At 36.4% G+C, this 20121-nt stretch overlaps 1 protein-coding gene across 2 annotated transcripts in view; it reads left to right on the top strand.

Moving 5' to 3' along the window:
* Window positions 1-20121, top strand: part of plxna3 (plexin A3) — a 172510-nt gene that overhangs the window by 63701 nt on the left and 88688 nt on the right. For both annotated transcript variants that reach the window (XM_077223064.1, XM_077223065.1), the window contains exons 4-5: window positions 6924-7064; window positions 14401-14501. In XM_077223064.1, the coding sequence (XP_077079179.1) occupies window positions 6924-7064; window positions 14401-14501 (242 nt within the window). The remainder of the gene's footprint in view (window positions 1-6923; window positions 7065-14400; window positions 14502-20121) is intronic.

Consider the following 20121-nt stretch of genomic DNA (forward strand, 5'->3'; position numbering starts at 1 on the left):
GGACTCTAATTGAATTACAGGCGCTTTGTTCAGTTCCTGGGGTGCAACGCTTTTGTCTCCTTCACTCTCCTAAGAGGATGAATTTGCAGCTTGAGGATTTTGACCTCATTTTCTGAGACAGTGGAGGGCTTTTTTCATTACTGGGGTGCTCATGTAAAATAGATCTGGCTCGCTACAGTATCTGACCCTCTTCAAAGGCTAGAATGAACCCGAAGAGGTTGAAGATGGGGCAGATGTAATGTAAAAGCAACTGTATAATAGATCTCATTTACCTCCGTTATCCCTTTCAAGAGTCGCCGAGGGCATTCAGAACGACAGTTCACTGAGGAACAGCAGTGTTTAGTTTAGGTGGAGGAGCTTAAAGGTGATGTTATTCATTTTAAAGTTAAGATGCTTTCCTTTATCACAACTAAAAGGAAAAGTACACCCAAAAATGAAACCCCAAACTGTATGAGTTTCTTTCTTCCAATAAACTCAATAGAAATTTTGTATACCAAAAACGTACCTATGAATCATATCTGAGAATCAGACTCAAGAATCAGATCAGTTCGATTCAAGAATCAATTCCTGAATTTGATCAATTCAGAACCACATTCTACTCTTACTATTTTTACTATGTTTCTATGGCAGAAATAGTAAGAGTAGTTTCAGTTGCTATATATGCGTTTCTGAATTCAGCAAATCTTTTCAGTGAATCAGTGATTCATTCATTAGTCGATCCGGTCTGATATTTGAGTTCAACTCTGAAAGTGACTCCATGATCATCCTGATTATCATTATCAGCTAATAACTACAAAAATGTTGGTCTGTCCTCACACTAATGTAATAGTGCACGAGACGAGTTGAATGAACCACTTTTATGGTCCTTTGGTTTTCTTTATGAACCTCGAAAGCTTCAGTCCTCATTCGAAGTTGCATTTTTTTTTAAGTCGTTGCAATTCCGTTTGCTGATGCCAGAAATTTAGCTTGCATCATATTTTATTAATTAATTAATTAATTAATTTGTTAATTTATTTATTTTCACTAATATAATTGTTGTTGTTTTGCTATTATTCTAATTATTATTATGTATTATGAATACATTAAATAAATATCAAATGCATTTACTATTATTATTACTGTATTTATAGTTATTATTTTTGATGATAGAATTAATAAATGTTAATACATGTCTATATATAAGTAACTTTTATTAATTTATTATATTATATATTGACCTTTTATTATAAAAACAAACTTAATGAATAATATCAAAAACATTATTATTATTATTAATGTGCTGTTTGTTATGGTATATAAAGCGAGGGTTGAGACAGTAGAGTTGCTTTTTACTTGGTTTTAATGTCCGTAAGCACATGAAGGTGAAGCAGTGTTTGTCTTTGCTGTGTTGTAAATTCTGGTGAAAATGTCTTTTTAATGCGTCTCAGAGGTGTAGTATTTGCACAGATGAGGAGTTTATATTCTACTGTCGTGTCTTTGGATTCTTGCTCTGTTACTATTATAATATTCCATGTCCAAAAGAAAACAAAGTAACATTAAACTGGGATGTCTGGTACTTTCACTTAGTAGAAGAATAACATGACTTTGTACAATGAATCTTTCATTTGAGCCAGTAAAAACATAAACCCTTCTGTGGATTACATCAGATCCATTTTTAAATAAGAGCACATGTTAACAGCTCATGCCCTTATCATCAAGCTGATGTTTACCTGCTTTACATGGGAGTTTTCCAGCTTGCTTATTTGTTTACTGGTCAGTTAGTTTAGTTGTTTATAGAGTGTGTATGTGTTTGAGAGAACTGTGTTTTACGAGGATAAATCCATAGTTGGGATTGTCACATTGTTCTGTTGTCATTACAATTGTAGTAAACCTTTTCTGTTTTTGTCTCTTTTTGCTTACAAAATCCAATTTTATCCTGCGATCTATCACTCCGCTAGCACTCTGTCGTGTCTTTCACTCTTTTTCTTGTCCTCTCACTGTTTGATGTGAGTGGTAAATGAAGCTCTGGCTCCTCCTCGGATGTCAGTGGTGTTAGTCAACAGCACGTCTCTCACACCCTCGACGTGTCTGTTTCATTCATACACACGTTTGTTGTTGTCTTTTAAATTTTAGAATTAGTATTTCTCTCTGTTCAAGTGCATTTTCAGAATCTCAGAAATTCTGTTTGATCTTTTCATAAATGATTTTATTCTTTTGAGGTAGTAGCTCCTACTGTGAGCTTTGGAATACTCCTCGCTTGGACTTAAAATCTGTGGACTTTTTTAAAAAGGTACCTAAAAACTGTCTAGACATGCTTTTGTTCAATTATTATTATTATTATGCATTTATTTATTTTAATTAGTGATTTTTCCCCCCGGGGGAACACTTAATGTGCTATATAAATAAATTGTACTTGTTTACTTATTAATTTTTAAATATCATGATTTTTTATAAAAAAGTAAATAAAAATAATTAATTATTTGAACATTTTCTGTGATATTGGTTATTGATTTGTATCCATCCATCCATCACCCCCCCCCCCCCCCCTGTCCATCCATTTATCCATCCATCTCTCTCTCTTTCTCTCTCTTCACCCATCCATTCATCCATCCAGAATTATCTATTTGAACATTTTCCCTGATATTGGTTATTGATTTTTATCCATCCATTATCCCCCCCCTCTCTCTCTCTGTCCATCCATTTATCCATCCATCATCCATCTCCATCTCTCTCTCTCTCTTTCCATCCATTCATCCATCCATCCATCCGAATCTACTGGCTCTTAGCATAATCTCATCAGATTTCACTTTTTTCATGTGTTTTTTTTCACTCACTGTATTTTATAAAAAAATTATTTTCATTTTTTCAGTTATTTGCAGTTCTTTGTTACTTATAACCAGATCTATGTGGTCTATAAAAAAGTAAACATTATATATATTTTCAAAATTAATTATTATTTATGAATTGTGGAGAAGTACTCAAGCCTCTTGTTGTCTCTCGTCCTTGCAGAAATAATCTAGTTGTTTGAAGATGAAAAGAACATCTTTTTGTACAGTTTGGTTTAGAAGAGGGGGGACAAATGAGAGTGAGAGAAATGAATCCAGCTCCACTGAAGAGCTTCATTCTCCCAGTCCTTGAAACCCCGGGCCTCACAAGGGCTTTGAATCGATAAAAAACAAGCACCCAAATGAGCAAAAAAACAACCCCCTTCTTTCATTTTCTCCTGCAATAGCAATTTCCCCATTCTCTTTGCCCCCTTTGTGATCGATGAGGGAAAGATTGGGCTATGATCAAACCCGTCAGTCTTGCGCACGGGCTCCGACTCCATGGCAGGTTAATTAATAGATGGATAGGCAGGCGCCACTACCCTGGCATCATTTGAGAGACGGGGAGGTAATATTTATCTAAATTCCAATTACCCTCATCTGAGCTGTTTGATGTTGTCACGGGGTCAGCTCTCGGCAGGCTGAGCAAGCACTCTGCATTTCAAACACTCAAGTGCTCCACGAGGACCCCCCGCCTAGGGGAAAAAAAGAGTACACATCTTAAACGTGCCCTCCTGAAAGCCATTTAAGTTCACCATGGTTTTTTTTTTTTTAGGCATGCCTAAAAGTGCACCTGATTACATGGCTCGCCCAGTCTGAACTATCGTCCCCATTCAGCGAGTGATAGATCTGTGGGATTTCAGAATCATTTTGGCTAACAGAACCCAGAACAATCAATGCTATGGCTGTTCAGTCTTCTAATCCAGTGTAAAAGTTTCTGCACCCTTCAATTTTCCACCCCTGCATTAGTGTTGGATGGATGAAAGCTGTAGTTAGGCATAAAGAGTGCTTGGCGTTTGGCATGAAGTTTGTTTAGTTTGTGGCAGAATCTAGTGCAGCATAGTGATTCACCAATCTTTTTGGTGATTTTAAATTCATATTTTGGTTTATGCTTTAAAAAAAATATATATATATATTTATTGAATTTTTTTACCTTATGTTTCCAATATTTTTTTTAATCCTATTTCTTATATAAATACATTTTCTTATATTATCTCCAATGGTCCTTCTTTGGAAAGACACCTAAATTTACCTTGAAAAAAGCTTAGCAGAAAATACACTTTTGGAAGAATCATCCCTTCAGTCTGATCAAATGATGACAAAATAAACGCATTAAACCAGATAAATGATCTTTGCTTATTTTCACGATAAGTATGCGATTAATCACGATTAATCGCACAAAAGTGTGCAATTAATCACAATTAAAACAATATATCTTTTGACAGTCAAAATATATAGGTATATACATTTATAAGTGTTATTTATTTCATATTGATTGACCATTAATTAAAATGCATTATATTTTTAGATTAGATTTAACATTGTAAGATTTTTATGTTTATCTAATAAACAAAATGAAATGCTGACAGATGCTGCTAGAATATCATCTCAGCATCTGGATTTGATTCACACAGAGAACCCACAGATGGTTTGACCAACGTAGCTGTTCCATAAACGAAGCTCAAGTCTCTGCTTCCTGTCAGATTGTCAGCGTATTTTATGTCGCCCATACTAGACGGTGAGCAGCCTGTGTTGTTTAAACCAGCCCTAAATTTGGGCCATGTTGTGTTTTTTCTATTCCATAAAGGTGAACCTGTTTGACTTTAACATTAACATTTTGGAAAAAGTGTTGTTTTTTGTCCTTACAATGAAATTCAATGGGGTTAAATATTTTTTGGGCCCCAATGACTTTCAAAATATCTTCTTTCGTAAGTCATATAGGTTGACATGATGGTGAGTAAATGATGGCTGAAGTTGTATTTTTGGGTGAACTGTCCCTTTAAGTGTATTTGAGTTTTTTTTTAAATTGCGAACGATACACCCCGCCATTCCTGTTTTTGCAGTGAAGTGCTTTGGATTCTATCTCGCGGATTGATCCGATTCAACAGGGGCATCGCAAATGAAGCCGGTTGGCTTTAAAGCGATTCGTTTAAACGACGGAGAGTGAGGGTACTCTGTATCCAAAGGCTGCGAAATGCGACACTACAGCTGGTGGCGCATGAATTGACGAATCGCAGACCGAGTCCGTCATGTTTTTAGGCCTTCTGTCCTGCTGCCCGGGGAGACGTGGGCTCTGACTTGGCCGGCAGTATGTGACACCCAATATGGCAGCCTTCGACTAATTGATGCCACCTTGTCAACCCTAATTACTGCAACTGCTGCAATGAGGAGGCAGCTAATTAACAGACTAACGATGTTTGTCACTTCAGACCGACCCAGATATTTAGGAGACGGCCCAAGACCGCTGCCAGTGCATCTGCTTCGGGTGTTTTTTTTCTGCCTCGCACCTTCTTTTCGTCAATTTGATCTCTCTGCCGTTTCCCAAATGGCATTTCATACCTTTTCTGTGTGAATTTCGTTAACTTACAGCCTCATTTCAATCTCCTATCACATTGCCGTCAGAATTGATTAGGACAGAGGCGCACGCTGACGTTTCGCGGGTAGGGAAATAGGTGAGCTCTCTGACTTTAAATGCGGTTGTCAGGCGCTCTCAGTGTTTTTTTTTCCCTTCAGTCGTCACTTCAAAGATGTTTTGAATTTGACACATTTAGAGCTTGCTTTTTACTCAGCAAGCTCAACTACACTAATTATCAGTGTGAGGAAACAGAGTCGCTGCTAATGATGAGGCAGCGGGGGTTCGAGTCTGTGTGTGTGTGTGTGTTTTGTTAAAATGTAATTGATTTTTATCGCACATCTGATCAGATGCTGTAATCTCGCTCCGCTCCCGGCCTGCGTTCGCTCGAAGTTCTGCGCTCGTTTTCTAGGTCAGCCGGAGGATTCTGCATTCATGAGGAAAGTTATAATACTGCGTGTGTCAGTAATAATCGGAGATGTGTAAGTGATGATATGCCGCCAACCTGAAACACTGTGAGCAGTAAAATCACAGTAAAATACCTGGAATTTAAAGTGCACCTATCATGCTTTTCCGGATATTATTTTTCATGTAGTGTGTAATATAGCTGTCTGTGAATGTAAATGGTCTGCAAAGTTTAAAAGATCAAAGGTCAGGATACATTAAGTTAGAAAGAAAGAAATAACCGACTGCCTGAAACGAGTCGTCAGTAATCTCAGTCTTACTGCACAAACCTTTTTAAAACATTTGCACAATGTCATCCTATGGTCTTCATTGGCTGCTCGCAAACATCTCTTTTAACCCGGCCTGACACACTGTAGTTGAACCTGAGCCCTGTAAGAGTTTGGTTTGTGTTGTCGACATGTCGTGTAGATACTGTTTTCTGCACTGTGAAAGTCCACTTTAAATGCACTTCCAAAGGATGAGGACTTGCGCTTGAATTGATACGGTAAAACTGAAAAAAATTGTTACTGTGTATCACTGTGTATCAAGTGCTGAGGAAGCACCTGGAGCTGAATTTCAGATAATGGTAATGGCCGTTTCTTTTTGACACTCGCTGTGCGCAGTAGACCAATCACAAACACAGACTGGGGTATCTGACCAATCAGAGCAGAGTAGGCTCTCGGAAAGGAGTGGTTTAGAGAGACCGAATGCTTTATCAAACAGGTTTCTGACACTGTGAGAAAAGAGGTGATGCTGCAGTGTATATTATGAGAAAATTAAAGTCTTTTTTTGACCTTGGATGCATTTAAACCTATTGTAGAAGACCTTCAAAACAAAATTAAGAGCCTTTAATATAGCATAATAGGAGCACTTTAAAGTCAAATGCCATGAAAACACAGTTTTAGTATGTTCAATGAGGGAAAAAGAAATGTGTAAGAGGTATAGGAATGTTGGTATATGTTGATGACAGATTAGGGTTAGGTACTTTTTCTTTAGGTACTCTGCACTGTGCACAATCAGACCTGGAATGTCTATTACGAAAGTAAAGAAAGTCCAGTTTAAATCTATGTTGAGTTAAACTGAAATTTTCGTTTTGTTTTCAGATTCGAGTGGATGGAATACCTCCGCCTACTGAGAGCGCTCTGCTGTATGAAACCGTCACCGTCGCGGAGGGAAGCCCGATTCTACGCGACATGGTGTTCAGTCCAGATTATCAGTTCATCTATCTGCTGAGTGAGAAGCAGGTGAGATTCATTTGTGAATGATTCTGAATGTGAACGATTCTTATAAGATGAAGCGACTAGTTCCAGGACAGACTCTCTCAAAATAAAAAGAATTAGGTTGACATTTGAATATTAAAAAAAAAATCAGCCAAAACGGATGATAATTTAAAAAATGTATACTACCATTTAAACTTTTTTTTTTAAATATTAGTTTTATTCAGCAAGGATACATTAAATTGATCAAAAGTGTCAGTAAAGACATTCATAATGCTACATAAAAATATGTTCTTTTGAACTTTCTATTCATCAAAGAATCCTGAAAAAAATGTATGATGGTTTTTCAACATTGATAATAATAATAAATGTTTCTTGAGCATCAAATCATCATATTAGAATGATTTCTGAAGGATCATGTGACACTGAAGGCTGGAGTAATGATGCTGAAAATTCAGTTTTGTATCACAGGTATAAATGACATTTTACTCTCTGGTACTGTTAGCATGTTGGTCAAAAATGATATGATTTTTTTTTTTTATTTCAATGAAATGGTTGTACTATATTTGAGTTCGATAATACTTGTTATTTAATATTTTGCATTTTTAGGGGATTTTATGGTAGCCTACTAAATTATATTTATGCAGTAGGCTACTGTAATCTAGTTATTCACTTTTTGAGCTTGGACCTGAAAATGAAATTTCCAACTTAAACGGAAACGGAATGCTTTGGAGCACAGACTTAAGTTTGGTCTCTTTTTTTACTCCAATACTGTGAGAAAATCAAAGCCATACATTTAAACGAATTTTGTTCCAAATTTGAGGTTATCTAAAAAAAATGAGCTTTCAGTAAGATTTTGTTTGGTCTCCGTACCAAACATTTCCACTAGATGAAATTCAGCTTCCATTCATTTCCAATGGAGTCTCTTTTTTTTTTTTTACAGCAAACAATGCCAGTGTGACTATTTTTTGTGTATGTATTCACACAGCAAGTGCCAAAACCTCTACCAAGTTTCATACCCTTCTGATCAAGTAAAAAAACTCAACTTGGTCAAAAATGACTGAACCGAGGGTTATAATATATATTAAAATAGAAAGTTATTTTAAGTTGTAATAATATTACACAATATTACTCTTTTTACAAATAAATAGTTTTGGTGAGCATCAAAAACATAAAAAAAGACCCCAAACTTTTGACAGTGGTGTATACTGATGTGTTCACCAATATATTGTGCATTAATTATTAATCATCTCTATGAGGTTTAAAAGTTTAAGAGAGACTAGTCATTAAAAAGTTTCTAATTGAATTTTAAAAAAAGAATCATTACAAATGATACGATCATCATAACAATCTCAATGAAAAGCTGAATTAAAAAATAAGATGCAAAAGAGTTCACATGTTGCTCATTTACATCAGATTGGTGACACGTGTAGTGTAGAATCTGAAATATTTCTTTAACTAATAATGTCTCATAATGATTTTTTTTTATTATTATTCTAAAGGTTTAATTGTAAATTTGGGTCCCAGATTTTCCCTGTGGTCTCAGACTTTTCTGTATGTCACTATTGTTCTTCATTTTTATTACTTTTCGTTTGCTCTTAATTTATTTCATAAAGCAAAAACCTTTGTGGCGAGGACAGAATAAAGGCACGTTTGTGAGGAAGGTCTGTGTGCGCACTGCTTTTGTCTTAAGAGCCGAACCGGAATCTCGGATATGTTGTTTTAACATCTGCGAGACGGGAAAACAGAATATGAAACGCCGGTTCACGACTCTGAATGGAAGCCCCAGCTGCTTGGCCCTAATAAGAAATAGTTGGGAAGTATTTCCATCCAGAGCCGAGCAGAATAACAGCCCTTCCCATAATGCTCCATTATACAGCCGGAGGAGAGGAAGGATATATCGAAGTTCCTCAGCAGCTGAACAGACATACAGTACAGCTGTAGCTCTTTCTTCATTTTCTTCTCTTTCTCTCCTCAGCCTCTCTTTTCAATGCTCATTTCTTCTTCTTGCAAAAAGAAATTTGTTGTCTTTGTGCATTTTTTGAAAGACCCCATTTTTTTGTGTGTTTCCTTGAGAAAGATTTAGTTGAAGTGACGCACTGAAAACATAACTGTCTTTGAGAGCTCGACGAAGCTTCAACATAGGGATATTTTTAAATCCTTATCAGTTCGATTCAGAAAAATAACAGGATAAAATATGCCTGTGCTTCAGGCATCGTGAAGCAGTGTAGGCAGGAATTAGCCATGCAGATAGCAGTATTAATTTTACCAGCGTTACGCTTGAGCAGCTCAATGATGTGTGCGATGACATCATCTCTATGATGTCATGCATATATATATATATATATATGGGTGTTTCTTCAACTCTTTCTTTTTTTAACTTAAAATAACAGATTTTCTCTTTATTTATTTTTTTAAATACATTTGCATTAACATTTTAAAATAAGGTCCCAATACGTAATGTTAACTAACTAACAACAAGCAATGCATTTGTAACAGTATTTATTAATCTCTGTTAATGTTGGATTATAAAAATACAGCTATTCATTGTTATCTGAGGTCCATTAAATAATATTACCAGACATAACTTTTGATTTTAATAATGTATTAGTAAATGCTGCAAATTTTGCAAATATGAACTTAGCAAATTTTATATATAGGATTTATTGTTTTATGATTGTCCCAGACACAGACTGTCAATCTTAAACTGACAATCTATATATTAATTAATTATTAATGCTATTAATAAAACTTTTAAAGCTATCATTTTCAAAATAAACTGTGAAATATTTATTGTGTGAAAAGTGTGTATTTAGTTATACATATATACACATATATATATATATATATATATATATATACATATACATACATACATATATATAACACAAACACATCATTATCAAAATAAAATGTGAAATATTTATTGTGTGAAAAGTGTGTTTAATTTTACAAACATACATACATATATATACATATATATATTTATTTATTTATATAAAAAAAAATATATATATATATATATATATATATATATATAAATATAGATATAACACATAAACACACACATTATTAAAAATGACACGAAAAAAGAGAAAACAATTATTAATTGTATTTTGCCTTATTTCCAGTCAAGCTGTACTTTATTCAACTGTTGCAAAAATATGCAAATATTTAATATTGTGCATTTTTATGAATAATACATGATAATACTTATAATAGTAGTAGTATTAATAATAATAATTATTCAGTCATTTAAATAATGTCATTTCCACCTCTAACAAAATACATAATTTGAAATGTGGTGGAAATTACTTGTTTTGACATTCCATAATCCTTTGACGTGCATGATATACAGAATAATATACAGAGCTACTGCAAAAACGGAAGTTCAAAGACACAATTCTAAAGATGGCTGTGCGTTCGTTTCTCTGGTGCATAAGGTCTATAGTTGAAGAAACACCCATATGCATTAGCACAAGACATCAGCTGGAGTGTTGTAGCTTCGTTCTGGATGGTTCCCAGAGTTTCAGGGAGGCACTGTAAAAACTAGAACTAGTGGAACTAGATTAATAGTGTCTCCCTCTTTCACCGTCACACTCCCACAAAAGACTCACTCATGTGTTAAAGCTCCGCCGTTGAACTCCAGACATCGATGTTTGTGTTAAGAACTGAAGGGATGTTCTTCACGGTAAAGCTTCGGATGGCCCTGCATTGATTGATCAGGCCTCGTGCTGATTAAAAGCTTTTCTTTATGCTGAGATCATGAACGGATAGATCAGGTGCATTAATCTGAAAACACTGGGCTTTACTTGAAGAGATTGGGCATTCATGACTTACTCCAAATGATCGCTTCTCATCGCGTGGAGTCAAATGATGCTACTTATGAGAGGGAAAAGCAGATATCTGCTGAAAACAGGTTTGTTTTTAATTCACACATAACTCCTGTTCCTCTATGCAGCAAATGCATTTTGGTCAACATGAAATCAAAGTTGATCCTATTTACTTAACTCTTAAAAGTAGAGGTTGACTTTTGGCATCATGGCTCAATGAAGAACCTTCAACATCCATGGAATTGCACAGAAGGTTCTCAACACTCCTTTATATTCGAATGTAGTTTGTACCTTCTTAGAGTTGTAATCGGATCACTTGAGATGGATTTTAATAGCAGGTGTAATAATGGCTAATGATGTCACTGATTATCTCATTCCACGAGGAACATTTCTCCACCATTCAGAATATGTGTGTAGATACACAATGTCCTGTGCACTTCATGAATTAAGAAATGTGAATGAATCGCAGAGAGTCAATAATTCATAGCCTACACTGACCGCTGGAGTCTCTGAATTTGAATATTTCATTTGCAGCAGGTGCACAGTTAGGTGAGAGAGCATATTTGCTCACCAAATGGCCCGCTGCCACTCCGAGCCCTCCGATGTGTGTCAGTAAAAGGTCTGTGAATGCCAAGTTTTCAGAGCGGTGTCATTATTTACCATCCTGCTCTCCGAATTGCACCGGTAATGCAGCCATTTCATTGGAGAGAAAGAGGTATGAAACCTTTCATTTATCTAACATTGTACTCATCCATCAAACACTGACAGTCCAAACGTGGCGTTCCTGACAGAATATACTGAGCATGCACAAAAATCAATTTCATATGCGTGTATATAACACACACACACACACACACACACACACACACACACACACACACACACACACACACACACACACACACACACACACACACACACACACACACACATCATAATAATATTTTAAATTAATACTTTTATTCAGCAAGAATGCATTGATCTGATCAAAAGTGATCTGATCATTTTTAATGTTACAAAACATTTACATTTCAAATAAATGCTGTTCTTTTGAACTTTCTATTAGACACGAAAAAATATAATGATTTACGAAGGGTCATGTGACACTGAAGACTGCAAAGTAGTATGTGTGTGTATGTGTATATGTATATATATATATATATATATATATATATATATATATATATATTTAATATATATTATATTATATATATAATTTTTCAACAAAAAAAAAAAAGCTTGTATTTTTAATGATTTTTCTAAATTATTACTAAGTTAAACATGTTTGATATTGTCGCGGCGGCCCCGATGTGTCCGTGAGCAGATCAAGAAGTTTAAGATTTAACACCTCGCGTTACCAGGTAATCTGGGCTGAGCTTCGGAACAGGCCGATGCCCTGGACGCGTTTTTTTCTCCGAATGTTGGGAGGGGTAAATCAGGCACAGCATTTATTAACCTTAGTTATTGTTAATTTCAACAATTACTAATGCATTATTAAAATCAAAAGTTAATTTGTTAACATTAATTAATGCACTGTGAACTAACACAAACAAACAATGAACATGTGTATTATTATTAACTAATGTTAACAAAGATGAATAAATACTGTAACAAATGTAATTAGAGATTAGAGATTGTGGATTCGCATGATGCGCAGTTTTCTGTCCGGTGTTGATATAGTTCCTCTTGAAACAGAAAGTTTGGGGGTTGATATAATGAAGTGTGTTTTCCTTTTATTAGCCAGCAGGCTTTTAGTTTTGTCACCATCACCATGAACTATGATTTCCTGCTGTTTGTTTGGTCGGTTGCTGTGGACTGACATTCTCATACGAGAGAGCATTTGATTGGACGATCACTTCCAGATTTATATTTCTTTTTTGAATTTGTGATATGGAATAATATTGTGGTGGAATAAATTAAAATGGGCCAACAGACTACACCTCAACCACCCGTCCTGACACACACACACACACACACACACACACACACACACACACACACACACACACACACACACACACACACATACACACACAGCCAGAGCTGAAGAGCCATCAGCTACTCTGTACTTGAAAGCCGAGCCGTGTCCCTTTTGGGTGGGTGTGTTTTTTCAGCGGCTCTTGTTTTTCTAACTCAAAACTCTAATCTTGCCAGCGATCAAAGGCGATTACAACTCCATGGAATGAGCATTTTTAGAGCTTCTAAAGGCGGTTTTCAAAAACAACTGCGCCTTTTTTCTGCGCCTAAAGTAAGCCAATCATTGGGACTGCGACAGCCCACACCAACTTTGATCCACAAACCGTTCTTTTAGATTTAATATATTCATGTTATTTCAGTCCTAGACCTCCCACTCTCTCCAACTCTCATCATCATTTATATAAGCTGGTGTTTTTGGGGAGCAGGGATGCACTGATTCATTTTTATAATACACTTGTCCTGTTTGTCAAGGGTGTTTCTCCCGTGCGGATCTTTGCATATGCAGCACTTCTATTAGTGTCCCCTGGACATGCCACTCTTTTAAGAGTTTCCCTGTGCTGTTTTATAATATTTTCTTTCCTCTGCATGAGTTGACAGTGCTGATGCTCTGCCGTTCGGCTGGATTCCCCCTTACGTTGTGCTGTTCTGTAAGGAAAAGCCTGAATGTTTACAAACAGCTGAACTAGTGTGTGTGTGTGTGTGTGGCTCAGATGAATGACGAGAGGTTTGAATGAAGGCGTGTGTTGAGAACTGCTGTAACTACTGTGTTCTAGGGCTGCAGAAGGCTCAGATTTGGCCTGTGGGGGTTATAGCCAATGCCAGGGCATGGGTCACATGACACAGACCGCTAAACCTGATTGGTTGGCTGTTAAATAGATATATGGCAGCACCAGGCACAGTAAAATCATAGTTAAGGCATCAATTTAGGGCAATACGATCTGTGTATGTATGCATGTATGAAATGTTTCATTTTAATATATTTGTTTTATGTATTAAAATGTGAATTATTATTATTGTATATATTGATGTAAATAAGAAATTGATTTAATTTTCCAGTTCTCTTTTGTTATTTAATGTTGTCTGTCCCAAATTGACATCTTATGAACTATTTAGAAAATGAATAAAGAGCCTTCATTATTGATTAAACATCACTTATCTCAGTGATATATGTCTGGTATTAGATATTTTATGCATTCTAAAATATATAGATTATGTCCCAAAAATTAGTAGAAATATGAATGCATCAAGCACCATGAAATCATAGATTGAGTTTGATTTAATGTTCCAGTTCTCTTTGTCATTTAAAACCTTTGGTCCCAAATTGACATCTTATGAACTATTAAAAAATATAATAAATAACTCTTATTAAAAATATGTAATTATTTATTATTAATATCACACATTTCAGTGATATCTTTCTGAAATTAGGTATTTTATGCACTCTATTCCCAAAAATACAAGATTTGGAAGTTTCCACGTCAGTGAGTTGCAGTGATTTGCGTCTGTGATGAGTGTTATGGTAATGTGTGTGTGATGTTTCTGGTGTGTTACAGGTGAGTCGTCTGCCGGTGGAGAGCTGTTCTCAGTACAGCAGCTGTAAGACGTGTCTGGGCTCAGGAGACCCTCACTGTGGCTGGTGTGTCCTACATAACAAGTAAGTCATTGTCATTCCTGTTACAGTACATAGACTACAACAGTTCATCTGTGCACTCAAATATGCTTGATATGGGTGTCTTGATAAATCAAAAATACGTATAGCATTACTTGATGTTTAAAGGGCTGGTAAAACAAGATTTCACTTTTCTAACTTTAGCTAGTGTGAAATGGTGCTGTTTGAGCATAAACAACATCTGCAAAGTTACAATGCTTAAAGCTCAAAGCAAAGGGAGATATTTGCTTTCAAAGAAAAGGACTACAACAAACGGCTGGTAGAGACTACACGACATTCCTCCCGGGTTAGTGACATCAGCAACCCTAAAATGTACATAAACCCCGCCCCCGGGACACGCAGTCCATGTTGAGAAGAGGAAAACTTGTTGTATAAGAGTACATTTGAGAGTCAGCTCAAACTTTAGCATCCTTCTTTTCACATACATTAAAAAGTCACTCTGTGTGCATCTCACAGCTGTTCCTATACGAGCGATGTATAGATTATCATGACAGAATATGCTAATTGAAGATAGTTAACTCCACATCAGCAACATTCATCAACTAACCATTCAGATACGTCCTGTTGCATTCTACATGTTGTCACTTCTTCTTGAGTCTCTCCATCTTTGTCTGACTCTGTTTTAACATTAAAGGAAGAACAGTTTCTGTCATTTTAGTGTGTCTGCGTGAGGTAATCGCAGCTGCTAACACACAAGAGCTCTTGAAACCCCACCCTCTGAGGCAGCTCATTTGCATTTAAAGGGCAGGCACAAAACGGTGCGTTTTTGCTAACCCTCAAAAAGTGACAACTTTAACCCTCGATAGTCTCGTTTTTTTTCTTATCAGTGCAAAAGAAACTCAAAATACTCTGTTGATTTTGATCATTCATATTAAGTGTTGTACATCATTAGATCCTGATTAGTGTCTATTTGTTTTGTGGATACTCACAATAAAAACAGTGTCGTGCTTTTCGCCAATAAAGAAAAACAAACATGATGCCATTCTGACTTCTCTTTGTCAGATAAGTCCATTCTGAAACGCGTCCGAAAATTGACTGTAATTCCGCGAATACTTGTCATACAGGCACGAGTTTTTTTCCATAATGAAGCTTGAAGTCTCTTCTTTTAAATGAATTAATTGATATAAAAAAACAAATATTCTCAGTTGATGTAATCTGTATGTAAAGAGAGAGATGTCAGTCTTTTTCTTTCCAGCTCATTATACCTGATTACGCGTTAACGTGCCACGCCCACGGAGAGCGCGCGGTATTCAAACGCAAATGATCTAAGGCAAGCCATTCAAACACTTGAAATATTGTTAAAATTGTAATTGTTGTTGTAATTGTAACCTATTTGTAATTGGTTACAATTTCTAATTGTAAAATATGTATATATAGATAATTTCTTTTGTCCTTGCATTCTTTGGGATCCTGTGACACACCTGTGTGAAAGGGCTAATTAATATGCAGCTCATTATGTATGTGGCACATTATCCGGCCTTTGTCTTCTCAGGTGTGAACACGCCTCCACGCATATTGCCTTTCCAAACAAAAGTTGTCTTATAAAATTTAAATCAATGTATTGTTTTGTGTAATGATTAGGCAGGATGATCTAATGAAATCAGGATGATTTCAGATCATTTTGAAGCAAAAATTCTAGACAAAAATTCTAGGCAACAACACTCATTAGTCAAAAGTCTTGTGGACACATATTTAGTACGTGTTTTGTGGCCTTATTTCAGACACTTTAAGTTTTAGTTTTTTCAATAACCACGCATAAACATTATTCTCTAAAAAATACAAACATATACATACATGTTGCTCACATATTACGGTAGCCCCGTTTGTGCTATATAGAGTGAATTTACACCTTTGCCATTAACATGTTTATAAATAACTGAAAAAAGCACAAATGTCAGAGCATGTCAGAACACCTCAAGGACCCCAAAAACCCTTAGACCTCAGAGGGTTAACATCCTATATAAAAATATCTGTGGGGTATTTTGCGCTAAAACTTCACACACAGACTCTGGGGACATCAGAGATTTAATTTACATCTTGTGAAAAGGGCATTTTACCACCCCTTTTAAGAGACATTTCGGTAACGCTTTACAATAAGGTTTCATTAGTTAACATGGACTTAAGCCGGGCTCAGACTAAAGGAGTTTTTTAAACCTGGTTGTATCACACATATAAAGAGAATCTTCACATATTTTCTTCTTTCAAATCTCAAACAAGCAGATGTAAACGAAATGGATACTGTGTCGCGGAGACTTGCTGTAGACATTATATGAGGAGACATTATAAAGGCAGTCCTGTTGTTGCCACATTTCGACCGGCCAATCCTCCATCTCTGTTGTCCACCGGACCTGTACGGCTGATTGTTGTTTCGTGGTCGCCATTTCAAAAGTTCCGTCACTTTAATCTCCTTGTAGACTTTGTCTCTCATTGGCTATTGTGGAAGTACTGATGTAATCATAGTCGTAATCATCCCCATTTAAAATCCTAAATATCTAACATGTTTGATATTTTCGCGGCGGCCCCGATGTGTCCGTGAGCAGATCAAGAGGTTTAAGATTTAACACCTCGCGTTACCAGATAATCTGGGCTGAGCTTCGGAACAGACTGATGCCCTGGACGCGTTTTTTTTCTCCGAATGTTGGGAGGGGTAAATCAGGCACAGCATTTATTAACCTTAGTTAATGTTAATTTCAACAATTACTAATGCATTATTTAAATCAAAAGTTAATTTGTTAACATTAATTAATGCACTGTGAACTAACACAAACAAACAATGAACATGTGTATTATTATTAACTAATGTTAACAAAGATGAATAAATACTGTAACAAATGTAATTAGAGATTGTGGATTCGCATGATGCGCAGTTTTCTGTCCGGTGTTGATATAGTTCCTCTTGAAACAGAAAGTTTGGGGGTTGATATAATGAAGTGTGTTTTCCTTTTATTAGCCAGCAGGCTTTTAGTTTTGTCACCACCACAGTGAACTATGATTTCCTGCTGTTTGGTTGGTCGGTTGTCTGTGGACTGACATTTGATTGGATGATAATCAATATAGTGGAGTTCATTTTCCTAGAAGAAAAACACTGTATAGTTTAATGCAAGTTTAGGGTCAGCAAGATTTTTCTATGTTTTTGAAAGAAGTCTTTTATGCTTGAAAAGCCTGAATGTAAAAAAATGAATAAGAAAACAGTAACATTGTGAAAATATTATTACAGTTTAAAAATAACTGTTTTCTATTTGATTATAATTTAAAATGTAATTTATTCCTGTGATGCAAAGCTGAATTCTGAATCGGCGTCATTACTCCAGTCTTCAGTCACATCAATCAATAGATTTCTGCTCAATGAATAGTTTTTTATCAATGTTGAAAACATTTGTGCTGCTTAATATTTTTGGTGGAAAAAAGTGAATCTTTTTTTTTTTTGAAGAACATTATTTGAAATAGAAATCTTTTGTAACATTTTAAATGAATAAAAGTAGTAATTTCCTTAAAACTAACAGACTAAAAACCATAATTGTAGTGATATTTTAGCAGCTTCAAACATTGCTCATTCAATCAGATCGTGCATCACACCTATACATTTTATAATTGTGCGTTTTTTAAGTAAATTACAGCATTAAAAGATTTTCACAGTCATTATTCGTTCATTACAAACATGTCTGTACTCCATCACCTTCCGCTCGGGATTCGCTTATGAACTCTTTAGGACACCTCAGGGAATTCTGGAGCCCAGCCAGCCAATCACAGCGCAGTGTCGCTGGTGGCTGCCATTTCAACTACCTCATGCAGGACTTGGCAGGTGACGGGCCTTCCCGCATGTTCGCTAGTCTTTTTTTTCCCTCCCGTCATTTCTGTGTTTTACCTCCGGTTGATCCCCAGGCAGCAGCTGGTCATGGGGGCCGGTTACTGCCGTCAGGAAGTGTCTGGCTATTGCTGGCTTACCTCCTATCTGCTGTCATCAGGGCTTTCTGCTGAACTCACGTCATAGAGTGTGCTGCATTCAGTCAGAGCCAGGGGAGAAAGAGCATGTGTGATCGGTGAACATGCTCTTTAATTTATGGAGTGTTTGTTGGAAAGAGAAGGGAAAGATTTTGACATAAGTGTGTGTGCGCGGACAGGTCGAGATCGCGCCATGGGGGCGTTGAGGCCTCAGGGTACGGGTTGTCGTTGGAAGATTCGACAGAAACCAAAAACATTTTCTTTTCATCTGTGAAATCTGTACAGCGAGAGTCAAGTCAAGACAACTTTATTCCTTAGCGCTTTATACAAAACAGATTGTTTCAAAGCAGATTGTGAGTGATAAACAGGAAAATAGCTGAATCAGTGATGCAAACTTCATTAGAATGAGACAAATCCAAGCTCTACAGAAGACAATAACGTCCTTGTTCTGCTCAAGTCATTTCACTGTTGATTCAGTTCAGTTCAATAACTGTCTAAAATCCATTAATTATGAAACGAGTTCATTTTAGCTAAAAGCAGCTCTACAGAAGACAATAAGTAATTCAGCTGAAGTCAGTTCAGTGCAGATTCAGTTCAATAACTATGTTGCAAAATTCATCAATTATGAAACAAAATCGATCCAGCTAAATTCAGTTCAACTTTTGTTCTCATCTCATAGTGTCAGTGCTGTCAAATCGATAATTACTGAATATTATAGCTCTTTTCACACTGCACTTAAACCTGAGTTAATAACAGAATTAGTGCTGAAGACTCTCTTTTTGGAAGAAACTGTTTCCTCCTTACCTTTTTAGACCTAGACCTTGCCTTTATAGACAGGCAGCCATCTGTAGAATTGTGTCTCTGATCTTCTGTTTTTGCTTTGAATTTCCATTAATTGTTGTTTACCAGGGGCTTACAAAGACCCAGGGTCGACTATTTCAGTTTTGAAAAGCCCTTGTGTGTCTTTTAAACCCCATCTAAGCTAAAGGCAACAGTGGCAAGGAACCCAACCTTCATCAGTTACTGCATTCGGTTACAAAAATCGGATCCAGAGTCAGCAGTTGTAGCATTTCCGTGCTTTTGACAGCGGCTGTAGACGCAGATAAAGTTATCCAGAGGTGATAAAGCGCTTTGTTCTGCCTTCCTAGACCATTGTCGAGTTTAACGCGTCAGGAAAAAAAAAAAAACTCTCATTCGTTCTATTTTCCACCGTCGCCATACCTTCACTGAGATAAAAATCTTTAATTAAGATGTAAATCTGGGATTGATGGAATAATTAGTGCAAGCCTTTACTGCACCCATTGGAAAATGACATTTGTTTGCATATTAATGGCATATACCCAGACTTTACATGACCTTGTGACAGTCGCTGCGCAGTGCAATTAGCAGCAAATCAAGCAAAGCGGCGGATTTAATGGCCGACGTGTTCGTCGCGCACAAACTCTGTTTCTGAGCGCCATAGAGCCTGACCTTTGACCTCCGCCAGCTCGTCACCTGCCCGGCCACTCTGTATTCATGCTTTGATGGCAGATGTGTGAATTAAAAGATATGATACATAGAAGTCTGACAATACATTGTCAGGTCACACGCTTTCTGGGTCTCAGACTGGTGCGACTTTGCAGGCTCGAAGGAAACTCTTTGCTTTGACAGTGAAAAGGCGACC

This window comes from Siphateles boraxobius, unplaced genomic scaffold (assembly GCF_051911475.1).
Source record: "Siphateles boraxobius isolate OS27281-9 unplaced genomic scaffold, OSU_SipBor_1 9, whole genome shotgun sequence".
Lineage (NCBI taxonomy): Eukaryota > Metazoa > Chordata > Actinopteri > Cypriniformes > Leuciscidae > Siphateles > Siphateles boraxobius.